Consider the following 17,818-nt stretch of genomic DNA (forward strand, 5'->3'; position numbering starts at 1 on the left):
ATGCTGAAATAATGGCGACTTTTGTTTTTCCAGGAAGTGATATAAAGCCCCCCACTTTCACACTGCCTCCACTAAAAGCTGTTGTGTACTGTATTCACCACAGATTAGTTTCCCTTGGAAATGTGGCACCATTTGTGGGCAATGAGCAGCATGGCATAAGAGGAACGATTCCAACACACGAACAAGAGATAAAATCCAATATCATTTTACAGCTGAGCATGAAACTAGGTTCTGCCCTTTTTTCTGCCTTGCACACTACGTGCTTCAGCTCAGCAAATGACCAAGTAAAACAAATGAACAATCTTCATATATTTCAATAATATTTTAAGAAAACGCTCCACTTCCGAAAACCGGTAAGTTTTGTTGCTTTCGCCGCGTGCTGCAGTGAGGAAGGCGGTCGTGACGTCAGCACGTGGCGCAGGAAAATGGGGTTCAAGAAGGAGGAGGGAGACATCAAAGGGTATGCCGCTATGACAAGGTAAGCCCGGTTTAACTAGTGCGTGTTAATAGCATTACACACTCGTGGGGACTTAGTGGTCATCTAAGCTCCACTGACGGGCCGTGTATTTGGAGAACGAACGGTAAAAGAAACCTTTTTGAGAGCAGACGACGAGCGGCTGCGCAAGATGGTGTTTCTCTGTCTAAATGTTTACATCGAATGTCCGGTCCGTTAGTCCTGGGTAATGTTAAAAAACACACCAAGCGGTTCACAATTAAGAGTGGTGTGATACAGCTATACGTCCAAACAGATGACCCACTTTTACACGAAACGTGCTGCAATTCAATGTGATTTGATGGACTTGTGTCTGTTGCTGGCAGGTACGATGACAGAGCTTGACGGGGGGCCCGTTTCAGTGCTGATCGGAAAACATGGGGCTCAGGATCAGTGGGAAGGTAACCAGCGGAGGGTGTGGCACCTAACACCCCCTTTCTCGACATTATCGCCAGGACTTGGAGACGGAAATATTCTGTAACAGTCTGTAAATGTCATATACAGATTTGGGTAGAGGCTGGTGAATTGTCGCAGCAAGTCTTTATAAATGATGCTTAATGAGCTCAGGTCTCCTATGCATTACATGCTTTGTGAAAAATAACCCAGAGGTTTTCAAGTTGAGTTGAGTATCGGGCGGTTTATTATCACTGCATTCAATAGTTACTGAATTAAAATGCCAAAGGTTTTCATTGAGGGTAAAACTGTTGGATTCATTAGTCTTGTGGTGAATTTCACGTTGTCACACAAACACTTATTAGTATATTTGTTATTTAGTATGCCAAGCAGTATGGGCACATGTAGTTAAACAAGAAACTTGTCATAATTTCCTGTGAAAGTAAACAAACTGGCTTTTGGCATAGTTTGTCAGCTTTGGAGTAACATGTCATAGGCACTTTCTATTTTGTTTTATCCTTCCAAAAAATGTCTAAGTGCACATTTTGTTAAGATGAATTGTCAAGTTTCTGAAGAACCTCTGCTCAGGATTTAGCAGATTAGCAGGATTTAGGGTGGGACTAATTTTTTTTTTTAGCCCTACCCTTAATGCACCATTACCACTGATTCAATTTTAGCTTTGTTTCTGTCCCCAAAGGACAACCAGCTTCACAGTAATTTTAAAAGAAAAAGCAGTTTAAAAAAAGACATATATTTTGAAGGCCTATATTGGAGGGACCATACAGTGTGTGGAAATGTCTGAAGTAGTCCATGCAAAGAAGGGAACATACAGACAGCATGTAGTCGTCTTAGTTACTGAACACATCAATATAAACCAATGAGATATGACTCCTCCCCCCAAATCTGCCATAAGTCAAACAGGGAAATAGCTGAAAAGAGAGAAGAATCCCAGAGCCAGACCAAAGAAATCGGATCTCAGAGTTTAATGGAAAAGAGCGTCCATCATTCCGGTCAGCTCTAATGAAAAGAGTTTGGAATTTTACTTGGCAATCACAATGAGAAGACTTTTTCGGGTAAGCCATAGATGTACTATTTGAGCTCAGTCAGTCAGAATATTACATTTAGTCATTATACAGGTGGCGAATGTGACTGGAAACCAACCAACCAAATGGAAGAATTTAAAGCAAACATAAATGGTAAATGGACTGGACTTGTATAGCACTTTATCCAATCATTTTTGACCACTCAAAGTGCTTTACACTAGAGTCACATTCACCCATTTGCACTCACAAACACTCACACATTTATACACAGCTCGGTAGGCAATTTGGGGTTAAGTGCCTTGCCCAGAGGCACATTGACATGTGGTAGGAGGAAGTTGAATTTGAACCGGCAACCTTCCGATTGCAAGACTACTCTACCCACAGAGCCACAGTCACCCCTTAAACAGATTCCTACTAAGTAAACTAGTTAAACTGTTGCTGTTCTCCTTACCGTTTGGTTGAAAGCAATCCATGAAATTACATGTTGGAAAAAAATTGGTTCAGCTTGCAGTAGCCAGCAGCAAGAAAGCAATAAACCGTATGTTTATTGCTGGTTGATCACGTTCCTTAATGCGTTTCTTTTAATTTTTTTCGAGCGGGTTAAAATCTTGCAAAAAAAAAAAAATTGTTTTACAGATATCAAATACCTGTTTGGCTGTTATGTTTCAATTACTATCAAACTATATTTTGCCTGTTGCATGAAGTGTTGCTGCACTGAAAGCATACACCTGACTCGAATGGTCCAGACCAACATGCTAAAGGTCACAGAGTGTTTGAAGTACGAGAGAAACCAGATAAAGCTTTAGATAGTAACCAGAGCTACACAGTCTTAAAAACCAAATTTTCCTGTTTATGAACCACATATATGGTTGTGTAGTCATGGCTACAATCTAAGCCTTTGTGTGCTTCTTTTATTAGGAACAGATATGTGATCCCACCTCTAAAACAAGTTACAATATTTTCAGAAAGAAATTGCTACCAATGAGGCATTTATAAAACCTTCAATAAAATAGCGTATCAGAAAGTGGGGGGAAAAATAGAAGATAAAGATCCCTTTTGAGTTTTACAACCAAACATGTTTGAAACTGGTATCCAAATTTACAATTGGATTTTTTGCATAAAATGAATCCAGTGGCATTTTACTCAACGTATAACAGAAATAGCTATGTGCAAAACACACAGGAGACCCACCAAAAACTGTAAAGAAAGGCACTTTGGTCAGATGATGGCAAAACAGAATTTTGACCTACATTTTAAAACACAATGTGTGTTGGAAAACTTTTTCTTTTCCACTAGTGTGCCATAGTTTTCAGATTTTTGTGACAAAATGTGAAAATGTACAAAGTGAATTAAAAAAAGGAGAGAACAGTACATTTGCTGCCCTGTATTTATCATTTCACTGTTATTTACGCTGCAGGGTCAACAGAGCCACAGGATGGTGATCTTCTTCGCCGTCTTCATCCTGACCACACTCCTCATCCTCTATGGCTCCAACAACACCAGTGATGGCGTCTACATCCCCTTTCACGTGGCCATCAGTCACGCAGTCAAGACTGCAGACCTCAGGAAGTTAGCTGGTAGAGATGGCTACCTGCCAGTTTTCGGTAACAAGGTAAGCTGCTCAACAGGTTATCAACTGGGATTTCAACAGATTTGTGGAACGCGACAAAGGTTTAGTTTGCCTGATTTCAGTACAAAGTCCTTCAAATTGCTCTATTCAAACGGTACAGATTTGTACTAAAGTCCAACCTGACCTTTGATTAAAAGCCTAAATTTGAAAAGTGTTTTTTCTTACAGTTGAAACCAGATATTTAAAGATGATAAAATACCTTCTTTTCACTGTCTGAAGGTAAATTAGACCAACTTTTTCTTTAATTTTGGACAGTGAGAATGACCAAAATTATGTCTATTTGCTAAATCCCAGAAATTGTAGAAAATATTTAGATTTTGTTTATAACGTTCTCAGACTGGTCAGGTGTGTAAGACATTTCAAAGCATAAAATATTGTTAAACTTTAAATTACCTAATCCCTGCGGTAGGATTTAGAATGCTATCACAAGACATTAATTATTAAGGACATCATAAAATGTCATTAATAATGATTTTTTTTTAGTTCATTTCTACTATTTTTATCTCTAAATTGAGGTGCTGGAAGAGTTTGAAAACTTTCCTTGAAAATGCTTGAATTTTACTGTGAGAAAAGTGGACAAACCCTGTTAAATAAACTGTTCTCACCCGCAGCTCGTAAAAATGAATTCAGTTCACCGCTGTTTTTCAGGCTTAAATAACTCTGTTAAATTTGCTGTAAAAGTTTTATGCCGTCTCTTTCAGAGTATGAACCTGCACTGTCGCAACTGTGCACTTGTGACGAGCTCCAGCCACGTCCTCGGCAGCCGGGCGGGGGACGAGATCGACCGGACGGAGTGCGTGATCCGCATGAACGACGCCCCCACGTCAGGCTACGAGACGGACGTCGGCAACCGCACCACCCTCCGGGTCGTGGCCCACTCCAGCGTCTTCAGGGTGATGCGGCGGCCCAACGAGTATATGCGGCGCACGGACTACAACTCCACAATCATCTTCTGGGGACCCCCGAATAAGATCTGGAAGGATGCTAAGGGAACCTTGTTCAGGTTGATCCAGAGGATCGGGATGACCTACAGCAACCTGTCGTTCTTCAGCATTTCACCAAACAAAATGCGAAAATTTGATAATCTGTTCAGCAGAGAGACCGGACGGGACAGGTAAGTCTGGTTTGGACGTTGATCACGTCTTGTGTTCACAGTCTCTCATTAAGGAACTGTCGTACTTACTGACTGCTTTTGTTTTTCTTCCTGCAAAGACAAAAGTCCCACTCTTGGTTGAGCACTGGCTGGTTCACAATGGTCATAGCCATTGAGATATGTGATAATATTAAAGTATATGGGATGGTTCCACCAAATTACTGCGGGTGAGTATAACGAGAAGACTTATTATGTATAAACTTTTCATAACAAAAGATTCACCAGGCATTTTTCACCCAGGCATTTTTCCAGCTGATTTCTGATCATGGATTTTGTAAAGGTCTGGCATGCCGATGCAATGTTTAGCTAATGTCTTTAAGAACAAAAATTGCTAAAATAGCTTTTCTATTTTCTGCATAAAGTTTTAACTGTCTATATCATCACCTCTGGAACCTTTTATTTAAATTAGCTTTTACTTAAATAATATTAATTTAGTTTTAATTTCTATGTTTTTTTTATGATAGACTTGTTTGTTTTGTAGTTACTGTTGGTATTGATTGTATTTACTGACAAAATTCGTGTAGGTAAGTCATTTTAACCTCGTTTGTATAACCTCTGTATTTAGTGAGACAAATTACTCATCCAGGGACAACAGATGAAAAATAGCCTTCTTGCTAATTCTGGAATAATTTGCAAAACCGTTAACTCGCATTGTCCCTACTAAAAAAAACAATTCACAAACCTCATCGAAAAAACATCAGAATTGTAGTTTCTGGTCAGTTAGTCAGGTAATTTCTAATCAAAACCAAATAACAAATCATTTCCTATCAAACGTTTACCTAAATAGTACCGTTGTTACCATCTTTCCAGAAGAAAGCCGGGGTCCAAGAAGATGCCCTACCACTACTACAAACCCAGGGAGTCTGACGAATGTACAACGTACCTTCAGAATGAAAACAACCGCAGGGGACACCACCATCGTTTCATCACGGAGAAACAGGTGTTTGCCCGTTGGGCCAAGCTATACAACATCACGTTCACCAGCCCCAAGTGGGGAGACACCAGCTGCACAGCCGAGAAGCAGACGAGCACGGCGGATTAAAGTTCACGGTGATCTCAAAACGAGACGTCACAAATGCTTTTATCCGGCAACGATGGTGAAGACACGGGAAACCTTGGGTTAATGGTGATGAAGATGCGGGGAAATGTTTCCGTTTCTGATTTCAGGTACTAAACTTGTTTGGCTTTTGGAGGATACTCAGTTGTGGTCAGAAAGTTTACACACAAGCGGCGTGAATGTCATCAGTTTGAGGTTTAATTTGGACCGTATTTTTTTTCTCAGGGTGAAAAGATTTCACAGCAAACTCCTTCTGAGTTTTCTGAAAGCAAAATCTGGGTGCAGCCACACAGAGTCAGAATTATACACACAAGCTCAAATGTTTACATACACCCTCTGTAATAATTGCTTGACGCTCCCACGTCATTGCGTACGTTTTGTAACCGTTACCGAGATCCTAGCATAATGCTTCCTGGGTATTCACTCTTTATGCAAAACTGCTATAGTTTGCTAAAAAAAAAAAGGCAACTCTGTGCAGGAACTAGGTGTGCACCGATTCCAGTTTTCTGGTCGATTACCGATCTTCTAAAAATCCTGACCTGCCAATTCCGATTTTGGCCGATACCAATTTTTTTTGTGTGTGTGTAAAGTGTTGCTAAATGTAGCAAGAAAGTTGACAAGTTGCCAACAGTGAGATGACTATTGTTAACTGCCCACCAGATCTGATCTGGTGGGCCGGTCTGCTAGTCAAATCTCTCTCACAGCAGAACAGAAGAAGATAACAGTTGATTTAAATACCTTTGCCGAGGTAGATAAAACCAGTGGATAAGATCAGCTTCACATGTAAAAATAGGCCGACCACCGGTTTCCCAAAATTGAGGAAATCGGCACCGATAAATCTGTGCATCCCTAGCAGGAACCCAACAGTTTTAAAGTTTGCACATTTTCAATATGACCGAGGTCACAGCTTTGGGAAGACTCTTTCATAAGGTTGATGTTAGCAAGTTAGCTATTATAATTTAGGTTCAAGAAATTTTTACCATTTATTGATTGGTAAAATCCAGGAAAATTAATTATTAAATATTCCTTCCACTTTGTGTGTTGGCACCAAAACAACGCCACATCATGAGCTTTGCCTCGGCTCACTCCTTGTCTCATCTGCCCGTAAAACCTTTCACCAGAAAACATTTGGCTTCTCTAGGTGTCGATTCTTTTTTGGACTGAGTTGATTGGACAGCCCCCATTGTTACCAGTATAGGACTAGCCAGTAATAAACATGTCAATGCTTGAATGTTTGAAACTATTACAGCCAATCATGATCATTTTACTTAATAGTTTGGAAGATTTGTATTTAATAGAGTCTGTCTCTAGGAAAAACACAAGTTACAGTATATTTCATTTTTTGATAAAAAAAAATAAATCAGGTTGTGTTGTAATAATCATTCCGCCCTGTAAAAAAAAAAGGGGTAATAACTTCATTTAAAACCCAAAAATAATGTGTTCATTCCAATGAATGTGTGTGTAAACTTCCTCACTGCATCTGTGTGCCACGTAGTGCTGTCTGACCGAAATTTTGTACATAGAAAATAACTAATTTAAAAGGTTGTACACATCTCTATATTTTTATGTATTTAAATGTTTTCCATGTTGGAGGATTATATCAGCAAGTTCCTTTAATCCAAAAATCATCAAGTGGCTTACGACACAATTTAAGTAGGTTTCACCACTGTTGTAAAGAGATCATATTCTAAAAAATAGCTGCCAAAGACAGATGTCCAGTTCAGCCGACAGACCAATCATAGCGGAGCCTTATGAGACAACACAGCAGCCCGAGCACTGTGGTTTAGATCAGGAGCATGTTGAACTGGACAGCATTGTAGTTTTACAACAGTCCAGGCCTAACTAACTTCAGTTAAATGTTTTTGCCACAAAGTGGGGAACCAACGCATCCATTGACATTTGAAACTGGCCAAAGTTTTTAGTGCATGCAACCCGAATGTATTCCATAAAGGTTTATTTCAGTGCTTTATTCAGTTCAACAAATTAGAAGGGAGCTTTAGTTGGAGGAATGCATTTTCTAACCATATTGCCTTTTATGAGTAGCTGATGATCATCCTTGTGCTTTAGTTCTTCAAATCCAGTCATGTTTTGCTGAAAGTCATTTGTTGGTTATTTTATCGGGTATCAAGTATCAAAATCCAATTAAATATTAAAATTATGGTGATGTTAAGGCACAAATAATTGTTTTTAACAACTTTCAGAACAGAGAAGGCAGATATATATTTTTTGTCTTTCATTTTTATGTGACTGGGAAAGAGCAGCACTTCATACTACTGTAAGTTATGTTTGCACCACAAAGATTATATCCATAATAAAGGAAGAATTTGCTGCAGACTGTATTAACTTCACCTCAAATTTTCTTTTTAAGATGCATGTCTACCATCCAGACAAACTCCAAATGAGTTGTGCAATGACTGTTAAACTGCAGCCTGAAAACATGAGATTCATTCAAGGAGATTCTTGTGCAAGGCACTGAAGCTCAATTTAGAATTTATCTTTTTTTTCTCGGCGCAGATATATTTTAGGTTCTTGCTCAAAAAATGTAAAACTTCAATGTGTTTTGTTTCAGAACTGTGCATCAAAGCAATGTTAAGACAGGAAACACACAAACCATGTTCAGTTTCCACTGCATAACAGAGACAAAAAAACAAAAAAAACAAAAAAAAAAGACAGACTGGTCAATTAAGTCGATGCCTATTTACAGAAGGGAATTATCTGATATTTGACACAAGGATATGTTTACAGTATGTTTCATGAGCTGCTGGAATCATCTGGAAAAGCAGCTGTGATCTTCTGTCTCAGTGCCGCCATGGAGATTAGAATAGCTTCCTGTTAACAGAAAGATTCAATTTCAACACTGAGCAAAAGTGGAAACTTTGTCATGATGTTTACAGTGCAGTTGGCTTCTCTTTATCCGTCTATTTTTGCATTTTTACCTCCGTTCTAATGGTTCTACTGCCCTGATCGGGACATGTGTTGAGGTAGAGATCAAACAAGTCGCTGGGGTCAGTCACATCCAGGTTTTGGTCTGCGTCCAGGCTGGCTTCCAAACCCTGAAGACCTCCAAAAACCACCAAAAGGTGCCTAAAGAGTAGGGAGAAAATGTCACTAATTGGCAGCATGTTAACACTAAATACTATAGACGCTTGACGCCTAAATTTGCATGCAAGCATGCTGATTTTAAAGCACTTGACCGACCGACCTAATCATTCAATGAGCTTTGAACCTACTTGAATGGTGACAGAGTGGCTTGGTCCACACTGCTGCCTCTCTCTGAGGTGCCAACTGTCAGGTCATACCCTTCTTTAAAAGGACTCTCAGTGAAAACTGAACCTGCATCAGCAAAAAAAAAAACAAACAAAAAAAACAGCCAGCAGTGAGAATTTTTCTACACGTTTTAAGTCACAGGATTTAAAACAAACAGACAAACAAACAAAAAAGAGGCACATACTCAGGCAGGATGCCAGGCGGACCGTGTACCCCCAGTAGAGACCACCTTCTGTTCGGGGAACATGAGGCGCCACGACGACACCTTTATAAAGTCTGCTTTCTGCACGCGCACACACAGGGACAAACACTGAACTGATGCTCTACTTGTGTTACACTGCAATGGATGAATAAAGTACAGCATACTCCAACGGGGAAAACCTACCTTGATTCTGTGTCTTACTGAGTTTCACTGTAACTCGCAGATCCGGCTGAAGTTGTTTATCAATCCGCACGTCCTGGAGACGACATTTTATGACACATTTTATGATGTCCGACCTGTTTAATCTCTCACTCATCAAATTCAGACTAATAGCTGTGTCAAAGTCACCTTTCTCATTCCACAGTTCACCAACGAACCCTTTCCTTGTTTGGGTGGCTTGTTGAGGACTCTTCCTTCTCGGTACTCTGACTCTTCGTCTATCCTCATGTGATGAGGACTGTCCAGAGGGTTAAGCAAACCTAGTGGAAAATAGCATGGACTGACCTGAAACAATGTTGTTTTTGCACTTTCACTATGATTCTAATGCAGTTTTTGTCACTACTGGTGCTAGAGGTTTAAACAGAAAAACCCTTTGACAGATAATCTAACTGCACCTTCCTTCCTTCCTTCCTCGTAGTTCTACAAGCCTAAACAACCATCCACGCATGTGTGCATTTATGAATCCATCTACCTTCACACTTCTTTCATCCATTTATCCTAGCAAGTAGCTCTGCCTGCATCTTCCTGTTTTTTCTTCATTATTCACTTATGAATCTCTCTTCCCTATTCAAGTATTTGTCCTTTGGCTTGCTATCCATTTAGAAATGCGGAGGCATCCTAAAGAAAGGGTCATTGATAGAAATATCTGCAGTAAATTAACCAAATGTTTGTATTTATACTTTGAAATGCCCCACAAACAGACTGCCAAATGAGCAATTTTAAAAATGTATGGAATTTAAACATTTAATCAGATCTTCAGATGTTTTTAACCCGTGAGAAAGCTGAAGGCTTAGCAAAAACAAAAACTAGATCAGAGCGCTGGTGTGTTTAGTTGATCCACATCAAGAGGAAGCTTTGTGCAGTACAAGTAGGTTTTATTGTTGGTATAAGTTTATGTTTAACAGAAACGGTCTGCTATTGTGCTGTTTGGGTTGGCCATCTCATATCCGTCTACAATCTCAGACCTTCACATATGGTAAATTCAAAATAAATCACTTAAAAGTGATGATGGTTTTAAAATTACCTGCATACTGTAAGTCTTTGTGCACCGGGAAGAACCACTTGCGCAAATACCTGGCGGAGAACAGAAGTCGTGCGTGACAAATCGAGGAGTAAACAGCAATAGTCACTGATCTGACCGTCTCCACACTTACTGCGGACACTCCATGTACTGAAGTATTCTGGCAAGCTGAATACACGCATGGCCCTTCTTCCCAACACCTTTGAATTCTCCTTCGACACTCCTGGAGCAAAACCAGCATCACTTTGCATTCTGACAGTGTAAATAGTATTTACGCTCAATTTTTTCCCTCCCGGACCGCTTACTTGACATCTTCCCCCTGCTCGTCAAACACGACGATCTCGTCGACGTTGAACACGACGCAGGCTCGGGCAATCTGTCCCGCCAGGTACGTCCGGAGCTCAGGGGACTGAGCGTTGTCCAGGACGGAGCCCGGAAGGGCCACGCTCACCGTGAAAGCTCGACCTGAAAAACACGTGCCCGTCCGTTTACGGCTACCTGAGCCGATAATAACTGACTATCAGCAAATGACAACTATTACCTTTTTTACTCTGGCTTTCCTCCTGCTCCGCTCTTTCTGCAGTCTCTTGCCGTTTCTGCTTCTCCAACTGTTTGATGATTTTAGCCTTTTTCCACTGCTTCTGTTTCTCCTTTACTGTTGGGGACAAAAACAGTTTACAGTTATCTTAAGAGTTATAACACAGATCACTTTTTAAGAGAATTTATTTCAGTGAAATATATTTTGACAGGTTTATGTGCCAAAATTGAGCTTCTTTATGTCGTTATCTCAGAAGATCCTACACCAACATATGACAGAAGACGTTTTATTCTCTATAGTAAGACAGAAGACAGGACTTTGATTTCTACTAGAATTCTGAGGTGTACAGAATAAAAGGGAATGGTGGGAAAACAGAACCTTGTGGCAGTTCTCTAGAGCAAACAACCTCACCTGAAAGCTACACCAGGCTAAATGGTATTTGAAAATATACAGGGAAACTGTCTAATAAATCTGACAGTTCCTTAATCTGTTTATCATATATTGTATATCAAAACTATAAGCACTCGTCAAGCAAATGCTAAGCTACAAATCAGCCATAAGTTTAACATTATGCACTTTATATATTGTTTCACTCATTTGTGTATGGAATGGATCCTATTATTTAGGTATGAATTGCCTCAAATAGCTTTGAACTCATAATCTGCTGTTATCCATTTCAATGCACAATGACCTCAAAGTTGTGGCGCTTGAAGTTGCTGCTTCAAGTGACTTGAATATCTTAAGTCTTGTATAATAAAACGTGGCTATGTGTATTATTACAGCTAGCGTACTCCAGATGATGCTAAACCAATGTTTTAGCCTGCCACTAGTGAAACCTAGTGAACATGCAGTTGTTAGCACAGTTAGCTTCTACTCACATTCTGCTTTCCTTTTCTTCCAGGGAATCTGGTCCCCGAACTGAAATAAATTAGGCATACATTAAAACAAATGACAATATCAATGACGCACACTAACGTGTTAATTATATTATTAGTACCTGAGAGGACGCAGGTTTAGGTCTTTTCTCTGCACTATTGGTCGACATTTTTCAACATCGACACGTGGTTTTATTTACTTCCGGGTTAACTTCCGCATAAAAAAAATAAAAGTCTAATCAGTTCTTCTTTGATGTGTTTTGGTGGTTGGCAAAAAACGAAATTAGTGCATTACCACCACCGACTGGTGTGGATTGTCGACAAGTACGTCACTCAAGAATTTGACTCTGTTATGTCAAATCAATTCAGTTAAACCTCGACCGAATAAAGAAAATGTGGTTTATTAGCAATTGGGCTTTTTTTTCTACTGAGATTGGTTGACCAGCTTAGTCCGTCTTGTTTCTGGTTAGTTGTGCATGTAAGCAGATAAAGACACGGAGTCATCCATAACAGTGCTTTTAACATCTTTAAGGGGAATAATTATTTAACATTTCTAGAACACAATTGGAATTCTTTACATACAGTTTGCAATGCACACATTCTTTTTCCATTTTTTTGGGGAAAAAATTTGTCTAGCTGATACATTTTCAGAAACTAAGGATGCTAAATAAGACATGCATTTATAAAATTAAAAATCTGTAACAATTGTTACAATTGTAACAATTGTTATTGTGCCAGTATGTAACAATCTGAAACTCCAGCATTCAACATCCTCTCAAAAAAAAAAAAAAAAAAAAATACAAGATTAGCGACAAAAATAACTAGAATCTCCACACAAGTAGTTGTCAAAAAAAACAATGAGTGAAGCAGCTAATCACCACAAGCATGATGTGAACACGGACCAACTGTTTACTGAATGCTTTATTAGACTTTCAGAGTGGTCTGAAAAACTTTGACGAGGACAAACACAAACATAAACATGATTTCTGAACAGTTTTCCTGAGGAGGCTGAGTAGGTTGCTGTAGAAAAAAATGGACGATGGATGGTAAATTTCATTCTTTTTGACTCCACTTTCTTAAGATCTCCTCTGCTGCTTCCAGTGTGGAGTCTTCCTGTTTAAAAGAAACAAACAACAACAAAAAAGGTTTCTGATTGAGAAAGAATCAGAAAAAGAAAAGAGCATCAGTTTTGATCAAAGTGGCTGCATTCACCTTAACGAAACAGAAGCGGATATATTTGTCAAACTCTTTGCTGTGTTCTGGACTGAAGAAAGCAGAGACTGGGATTGTCGCTAAGCCCTTGATAAAAAGAAAAAAAAAAAGAAATGAAAAAAATAGGTACTAAAAAATTTGAAAAGAACAAAACAACAAAAGAAAAACATGCATCTTTTAAATAATATCTACTAGAGTTTACCTTTTCCTTAATCAACCATTTGACAAATCTAAAATCGTAGCTTTCATTCTTGGTGCTCTCATCGTTTAGATCTACATCTGTTCAAAAGGACGAAAAGACTCAGGTAAACATTCATTAGGAAGCCCAAATAAACACCCGCCGGATGCAAAGTGTCCAGCTTAGACGTTTGCTCGTTACTCACTGACGGAGGAGATGTCTGTGATCATGAAGTATCCTCCCTCTGGCATGACTGGCTGCAGGCCCACACTACGCAGACACGAGGCCAGCTTCTGCCTTTTTTGGTGCAGCATCGCAGGCAGCTGCTGGAAGTAGCTCTCTGGAGTCCCGAACAGCTCGTACTCGCGGTCGAACCCGTGGGACACGGCTTCCTGGGTGACAACGGGATGAGTTGAGAATTTAGGAAAAGCGCTAGAGATACAAATAATGCTAGAAAAATTGTGTTAAAAACAGATTTTGTTTTTTAAGGAACTTTCAAGAAGTTTCTGATGGAAAAGGACACGGGCATCTCTCAAAAGATAATAAAACTTCATCCAACTTCCATCCACGTTCCAAAGACATGCTGTGACCAAGGTACAGCCAACTCCTTCACAGGGAAACTTTGAAGTCAATGCTGTCCAATTCAGGTACTTAAGGGCCGATGTCCGTGCTCCAACACAGGCTAATTTGAGGGATAAATTATTTCTCAAACATATCATGTTCTGTAGTTGCCTAATAGAAGATTCATTTACTTAAAGTGGGAGCGTTGAACCAGGGGAGCCCCTATAAACATGCAGGGCCCAGGGCCTCAATTACTAAAACTCAACATTATTGCTTTGAAGAAAGAAGTTTGTTGGTGGAGTTACCTGAGCTGCTGTTGCACAGTGATACACAGAGTTCTGATGGATGATTTTCATGTGCTTGATGAGTTTTCCTGAACTTATAGCCCAGCCAACCTAAAACCAGAGGTGGTATTAATCACAAAACAATAAACAGCAGAAACTCCGTACTAGATTTGAATGTGTATTACCTTCCAGCCAGTAGCACTAAAGGTTTTCCCAGCACTGCCCACTGTTATGGTTCGTTCCCACATCCCAGGGAGGCTGGCTGTCAGAAACACAAGAGGCTGATGAACGTGTGTTTGGCGAGGTCGTGTCGAAGCGGTGCTCGTGTCTCACCTATCTTTACGTGTTTGGCTCCGTCGTAAGTGAGCCACTCGTACACCTCGTCGCTGAAGCACAGCAGGTCGTGTTTGATGCACAAGTCGGCGATCATCTGGAGCTCCTCAACCTTGTAAACCTGTAAACCCAGAACTCACGCATTACGTTTATTTTCTTCCACCTCCGTTTTGAAAGGGATGTTTGCGAAGAGCTCGGGTTTCCCTAGCAGAATGGGCGTCATAAATCCCACCTTGCCTAGAGGGTTGTTTGGAGTGTTGATGATGATGGCTTTTGTGCGGGGAGTGATTTTGCTGGTGAGCTCCTCAGCAGACAGAACCCAGTCTCCACTTGACAGGACGCTGCTGCCCCCTTTCTGCGGTTAGTGACAAAAACAAAACGTCTCTCGCATGTTGAACGCGAGCGTCCAAAGGAGCTCGGAGGCATCAGATCCTTTTAGAATTAACCGTTTACCGGTCTCAGCGGCACATACACCGCGGTCCCTCCCGCCATCAGAACCATTGGCTGGTAGCAGTCAAAGAACGGCTCCACAATTATCACCTGAAGGATAAAATCCCGTCAGTTCTGGTGCATAGCAAAAACTTTTATACAGATATTTAAATACACAACACCTAGCACAAGTAATAATACTCCTTACTTGTAATCTGTCGTTTTTAAAAAGTCTGACAGCTAAAATTTATTTTCAAGTCTTCCCAAAGATTCATCAGATTTATGTGTGGACTTTGACTAGACCGTTCTGACAAATTGATATGGTTTCATCTTGTGGTTATGGTGGTATGTTTAGGGTTGTCGTAAGATGACCTTTATGTGATCCTACTGAACAAAAGCATTACTATGAAAAGAAAAACCTACAATTAGCTGAAAACAGACAACAGTTTAAAACAATTGTGAATTGAGGATGCAGTGATAGTTTCCTCAGGACAACAAAGTTTAATTTTGGTCTCATCAGAAAGGAGAACCTTTTTCCACATGGATTTCCTACATACCTAAAAAAAAAAGACCACCATAGGACCTATGGGGTTTTTTGGAAAACCTTGTTTTTTTTTAACCTACTCCTCTTCTTTAGGATTTTTTTTACATCGTACCCTGCTTTAAATTTCACAATAATCTTCATCTTGTGTTTATGATGTGCTATTGCCTCTGGCAAACCTCAGAGGCCTTCACAAAACAGCTAGATTTTTACTAAAATTAAATTCTATGCAGGTGAACTCTACTAATTATGGAACTTCAGAAGGCAACTGGGGTCAACAGCGTAAAAAAAGTACATTATTTTATATAAAATACATTTTTAAACCAATGTTCTGGATACAGATACATTTTCAGGGTGTTGTGCGAAGTAACCCAGCTGCTGAGTCATTCAAACATACAGAAAATGTAAGAGCCACAAAAAGGGGCATACTTCATCTCCATCATCAATCAGAGCCTGAAATGCACAGAAAAGAGCTTGATAAGCTCCAACTGTGACCAAGACGTCTTCAAAGGGGTCGATCTCATGCCCAACGACCCGGCTGAAGAATTTAGCAAGACTTTTTACCAGACGAGGATGGCCCTGGGCGACAGAAAGTGAAACAAATGAAAATCTCTTCCCCTTTTTAACATGTGATTAACAGCTGAAAATTTCCAGACAAATGCCAAATTATAAGCATGTTTGTTTTTCAGCCTCTACAGATTGACAGACATCAACCTGAGCTAATATTTCGACTTACAAAAGCTCTGGTATATTGGTGCATCTGGGGTCCTCCGCTCACAGCCTTACAGAAAGCATCCTGAACAAACTGCGGAGGCGAGAAGTCGGGAAATCCCTGTCCGAGGTTCACAGCTTTATAATCTGCAGCCAGCTGTGTGAATTCGACCCTGTTGGTGCAAAACAAGTCAGACAGTGTTCTTTTTTTTTTTTTCTTTTTTACAGATCATGACGTTTTACTGTGTAATAAGTAGAAGATCTGTTCATTATTTACAGCCATATCAGTTTTGAGTCTGTCGTTTTTTCGTGTCGTCTGTCTTGGTTGTTTAATTCTGAGAAATTATAAATAAATACATTTAAAAAAGGATTTTTGAAAAAAGAGGTCAAACAACAAATAACTGTCCAAGTATATAGAACTGTATGATTACCATTAGTCAACACTAAGCACTGATACCCCAAATCCAATTGAGCTTTGGTTTTAAAAACAACCTGAGATCAGAATTACACTAGAAACACATTTCTTCCTGCTACAGTTTCTGTCCTGACATTTATATAAGATAAAGTTTTTTTCTCACTAACATCTTCGAGGTTGTACATTCACGGGACTTTGACCTTTTCAGTGTTCCGCCCTCTGCTCCGCCAATCATATGGCTCTTTTAATTCATCATGGTTTAATTTAAAAGGTTTCTGAACTCTAATGTTGTTCTGAATATTATTTGCACAGTTTTTACAAATATTACCCCATGAATATCTGTTTACTAAAATCCCAGTTCGTTTGTATTTTACATATTAAAATAACTTCACTTTGGAGTGAATAAATTAGAGCTGAATTGAAAGATGCAAGGTGATTTATTATGAGTTACAGGTCGCATAAGACTCACTGGATCGTCCACAAGTATTGACATGATCAGGGAAAACGGTATCGTTTGCACCACTCGATAAATTTGTTCTTTTAATAATTTTGCTATTCTTCTTTCATGCATGCAGTAGTTTGATATCAATTATGAGTAATTACTCACCAAACGTTTTTGTCCACACCGATTGTTCTGCTCGCATAAAGTCGTCTGGCCATGATTAGCTGAAATAAATGCATATTTTAAATCCTCCACACAGAAATATGCATAAACATATCATAATCGCTTCCTTTGATAAGTAAAGAAATGCTCACCTGATGATTCTGAACTAAATTAGGACGAAGTAGAGTCAAATAAGGAGCCAAAATCCGGATTATTCCCATGAATGGCTGCACATTATTCCAGACAGCATCAACATGAAGCTGTCACTGAACCGAAGATTCAAACTTTCTCAGGCACAGGACTGGCTGACAGGCTGACAGGAATACAGCTGCATCATCAGCTTTGCTTCGACCTTCTTGTTTTTATTTTCGCTTCCTTTGTGGGCGGAGACAAACATCCGCACCGCCCACCGAAAGGCGCGCGCAGCCAGGTTCAGCACTGGGTTATTGTTAAAAAAATCAGTTTAAAACGTGAAAGCTAGTCTTGAGTTCAGACACGGCCCCCCAAAATAGACAAAAAATATTAAATATTCAGATTTAAAAAATACTTTATTGATCCCAAGGGAAATGAAGTGCATTTTAACTCACATTTTCTTTTATTTAGATGTAAAGTCTTCAACTGAAGACGCTTTGTTGTTGTATGACTGTCTCATGAAGAAG

General features: G+C 39.6%; 3 protein-coding genes across 5 annotated transcripts; 1 reads left to right on the forward strand and 2 right to left on the reverse strand.

The window, feature by feature from the left end:
• Window positions 1–372: 372 nt before the first annotated feature.
• st6galnac6 (ST6 (alpha-N-acetyl-neuraminyl-2,3-beta-galactosyl-1,3)-N-acetylgalactosaminide alpha-2,6-sialyltransferase 6) lies at window positions 373–7,882 on the forward strand. Of its 2 annotated transcripts, none has more exons than XM_007571562.2 (6): window positions 373–478; window positions 820–894; window positions 3,347–3,541; window positions 4,261–4,673; window positions 4,772–4,879; window positions 5,523–7,882. In XM_007571562.2, the coding sequence occupies exons 2-6, from the start codon at window positions 871–873 to the stop codon at window positions 5,752–5,754; spliced, it is 972 nt and encodes a 323-aa protein (XP_007571624.1). In that variant the 5' UTR covers window positions 373–478; window positions 820–870; the 3' UTR covers window positions 5,755–7,882. The 2 variants fall into 2 exon arrangements, with proteins under 2 accessions (XP_007571624.1, XP_016536943.1); XM_016681457.1 differs by lacking the exon at window positions 373–478 and adding an exon at window positions 504–581.
• On the reverse strand, window positions 7,882–12,127 carry LOC103151476 (putative methyltransferase C9orf114 homolog). 2 transcript variants are annotated; one of them, XR_001664678.1, is made up of 13 exons: window positions 12,014–12,127; window positions 11,895–11,934; window positions 11,020–11,133; window positions 10,784–10,943; window positions 10,612–10,701; window positions 10,482–10,531; window positions 9,587–9,717; window positions 9,422–9,494; window positions 9,221–9,319; window positions 9,000–9,102; window positions 8,706–8,853; window positions 8,464–8,598; window positions 7,882–8,422 (listed from the first exon to the last, which is right to left on the reverse strand). XR_001664678.1 is itself a non-coding variant. In XM_007571561.2 (12 exons), the coding sequence occupies exons 1-12, from the start codon at window positions 12,059–12,061 to the stop codon at window positions 8,521–8,523; spliced, it is 1,134 nt and encodes a 377-aa protein (XP_007571623.1). In that variant the 5' UTR covers window positions 12,062–12,126; the 3' UTR covers window positions 7,882–8,520. The 2 variants fall into 2 exon arrangements, 1 of the variants encoding a protein (XP_007571623.1); XM_007571561.2 differs by having other exon boundaries at window positions 7,882–8,598; window positions 12,014–12,126.
• Window positions 12,128–12,404: 277 nt separating this feature from the next.
• On the reverse strand, window positions 12,405–17,553 carry LOC103151478 (kynurenine--oxoglutarate transaminase 1-like). Its single transcript, XM_007571563.2, has 13 exons — window positions 17,312–17,553; window positions 17,163–17,221; window positions 16,166–16,313; window positions 15,859–16,008; window positions 14,913–14,999; window positions 14,692–14,814; window positions 14,460–14,580; window positions 14,312–14,388; window positions 14,148–14,237; window positions 13,487–13,673; window positions 13,306–13,382; window positions 13,104–13,190; window positions 12,405–13,004 (listed from the first exon to the last, which is right to left on the reverse strand). The coding sequence occupies exons 1-13, from the start codon at window positions 17,378–17,380 to the stop codon at window positions 12,945–12,947; spliced, it is 1,335 nt and encodes a 444-aa protein (XP_007571625.1). The 5' UTR covers window positions 17,381–17,553; the 3' UTR covers window positions 12,405–12,944.
• Between the last annotated feature and the right edge of the window lie 265 nt (window positions 17,554–17,818).

Source organism: Poecilia formosa, unplaced genomic scaffold (assembly GCF_000485575.1).
Source record: "Poecilia formosa unplaced genomic scaffold, Poecilia_formosa-5.1.2 Scaffold282, whole genome shotgun sequence".
In the NCBI taxonomy this organism is placed as follows: Eukaryota; Metazoa; Chordata; class Actinopteri; order Cyprinodontiformes; family Poeciliidae; genus Poecilia; species Poecilia formosa.

Coding starts and splice junctions, on each gene's coding strand:
- st6galnac6 (XM_007571562.2), top strand. CDS start 871: ATGGGGCTCAGGATCAGTGGGAAG. Junction 3,542..4,260: donor TGCCAGTTTTCGGTAACAAG/GTAAGCTGCTCA, acceptor CGTCTCTTTCAG/AGTATGAACCTGCACTGTCG. Junction 4,880..5,522: donor GTTCCACCAAATTACTGCGG/GTGAGTATAACG, acceptor CCATCTTTCCAG/AAGAAAGCCGGGGTCCAAGA.
- LOC103151476 (XM_007571561.2), bottom strand. CDS start 12,061: ATGTCGACCAATAGTGCAGAGAAAAGACCTAAACCTGCGTCCTCTCAG. Junction 9,495..9,586: donor TGAACTGTGGAATGAGAAAG/GTGACTTTGACA, acceptor TGTCGTCTCCAG/GACGTGCGGATTGATAAACA. Junction 8,854..8,999: donor GCCACTCTGTCACCATTCAA/GTAGGTTCAAAG, acceptor CCTACTCTTTAG/GCACCTTTTGGTGGTTTTTG.
- LOC103151478 (XM_007571563.2), bottom strand. CDS start 17,380: ATGGGAATAATCCGGATTTTGGCTCCTTATTTGACTCTACTTCGTCCT. Junction 14,815..14,912: donor TGTATGTGCCGCTGAGACCG/GTAAACGGTTAA, acceptor CACTAACCGCAG/AAAGGGGGCAGCAGCGTCCT. Junction 14,389..14,459: donor AGCCAAACACGTAAAGATAG/GTGAGACACGAG, acceptor TGTTTCTGACAG/CCAGCCTCCCTGGGATGTGG.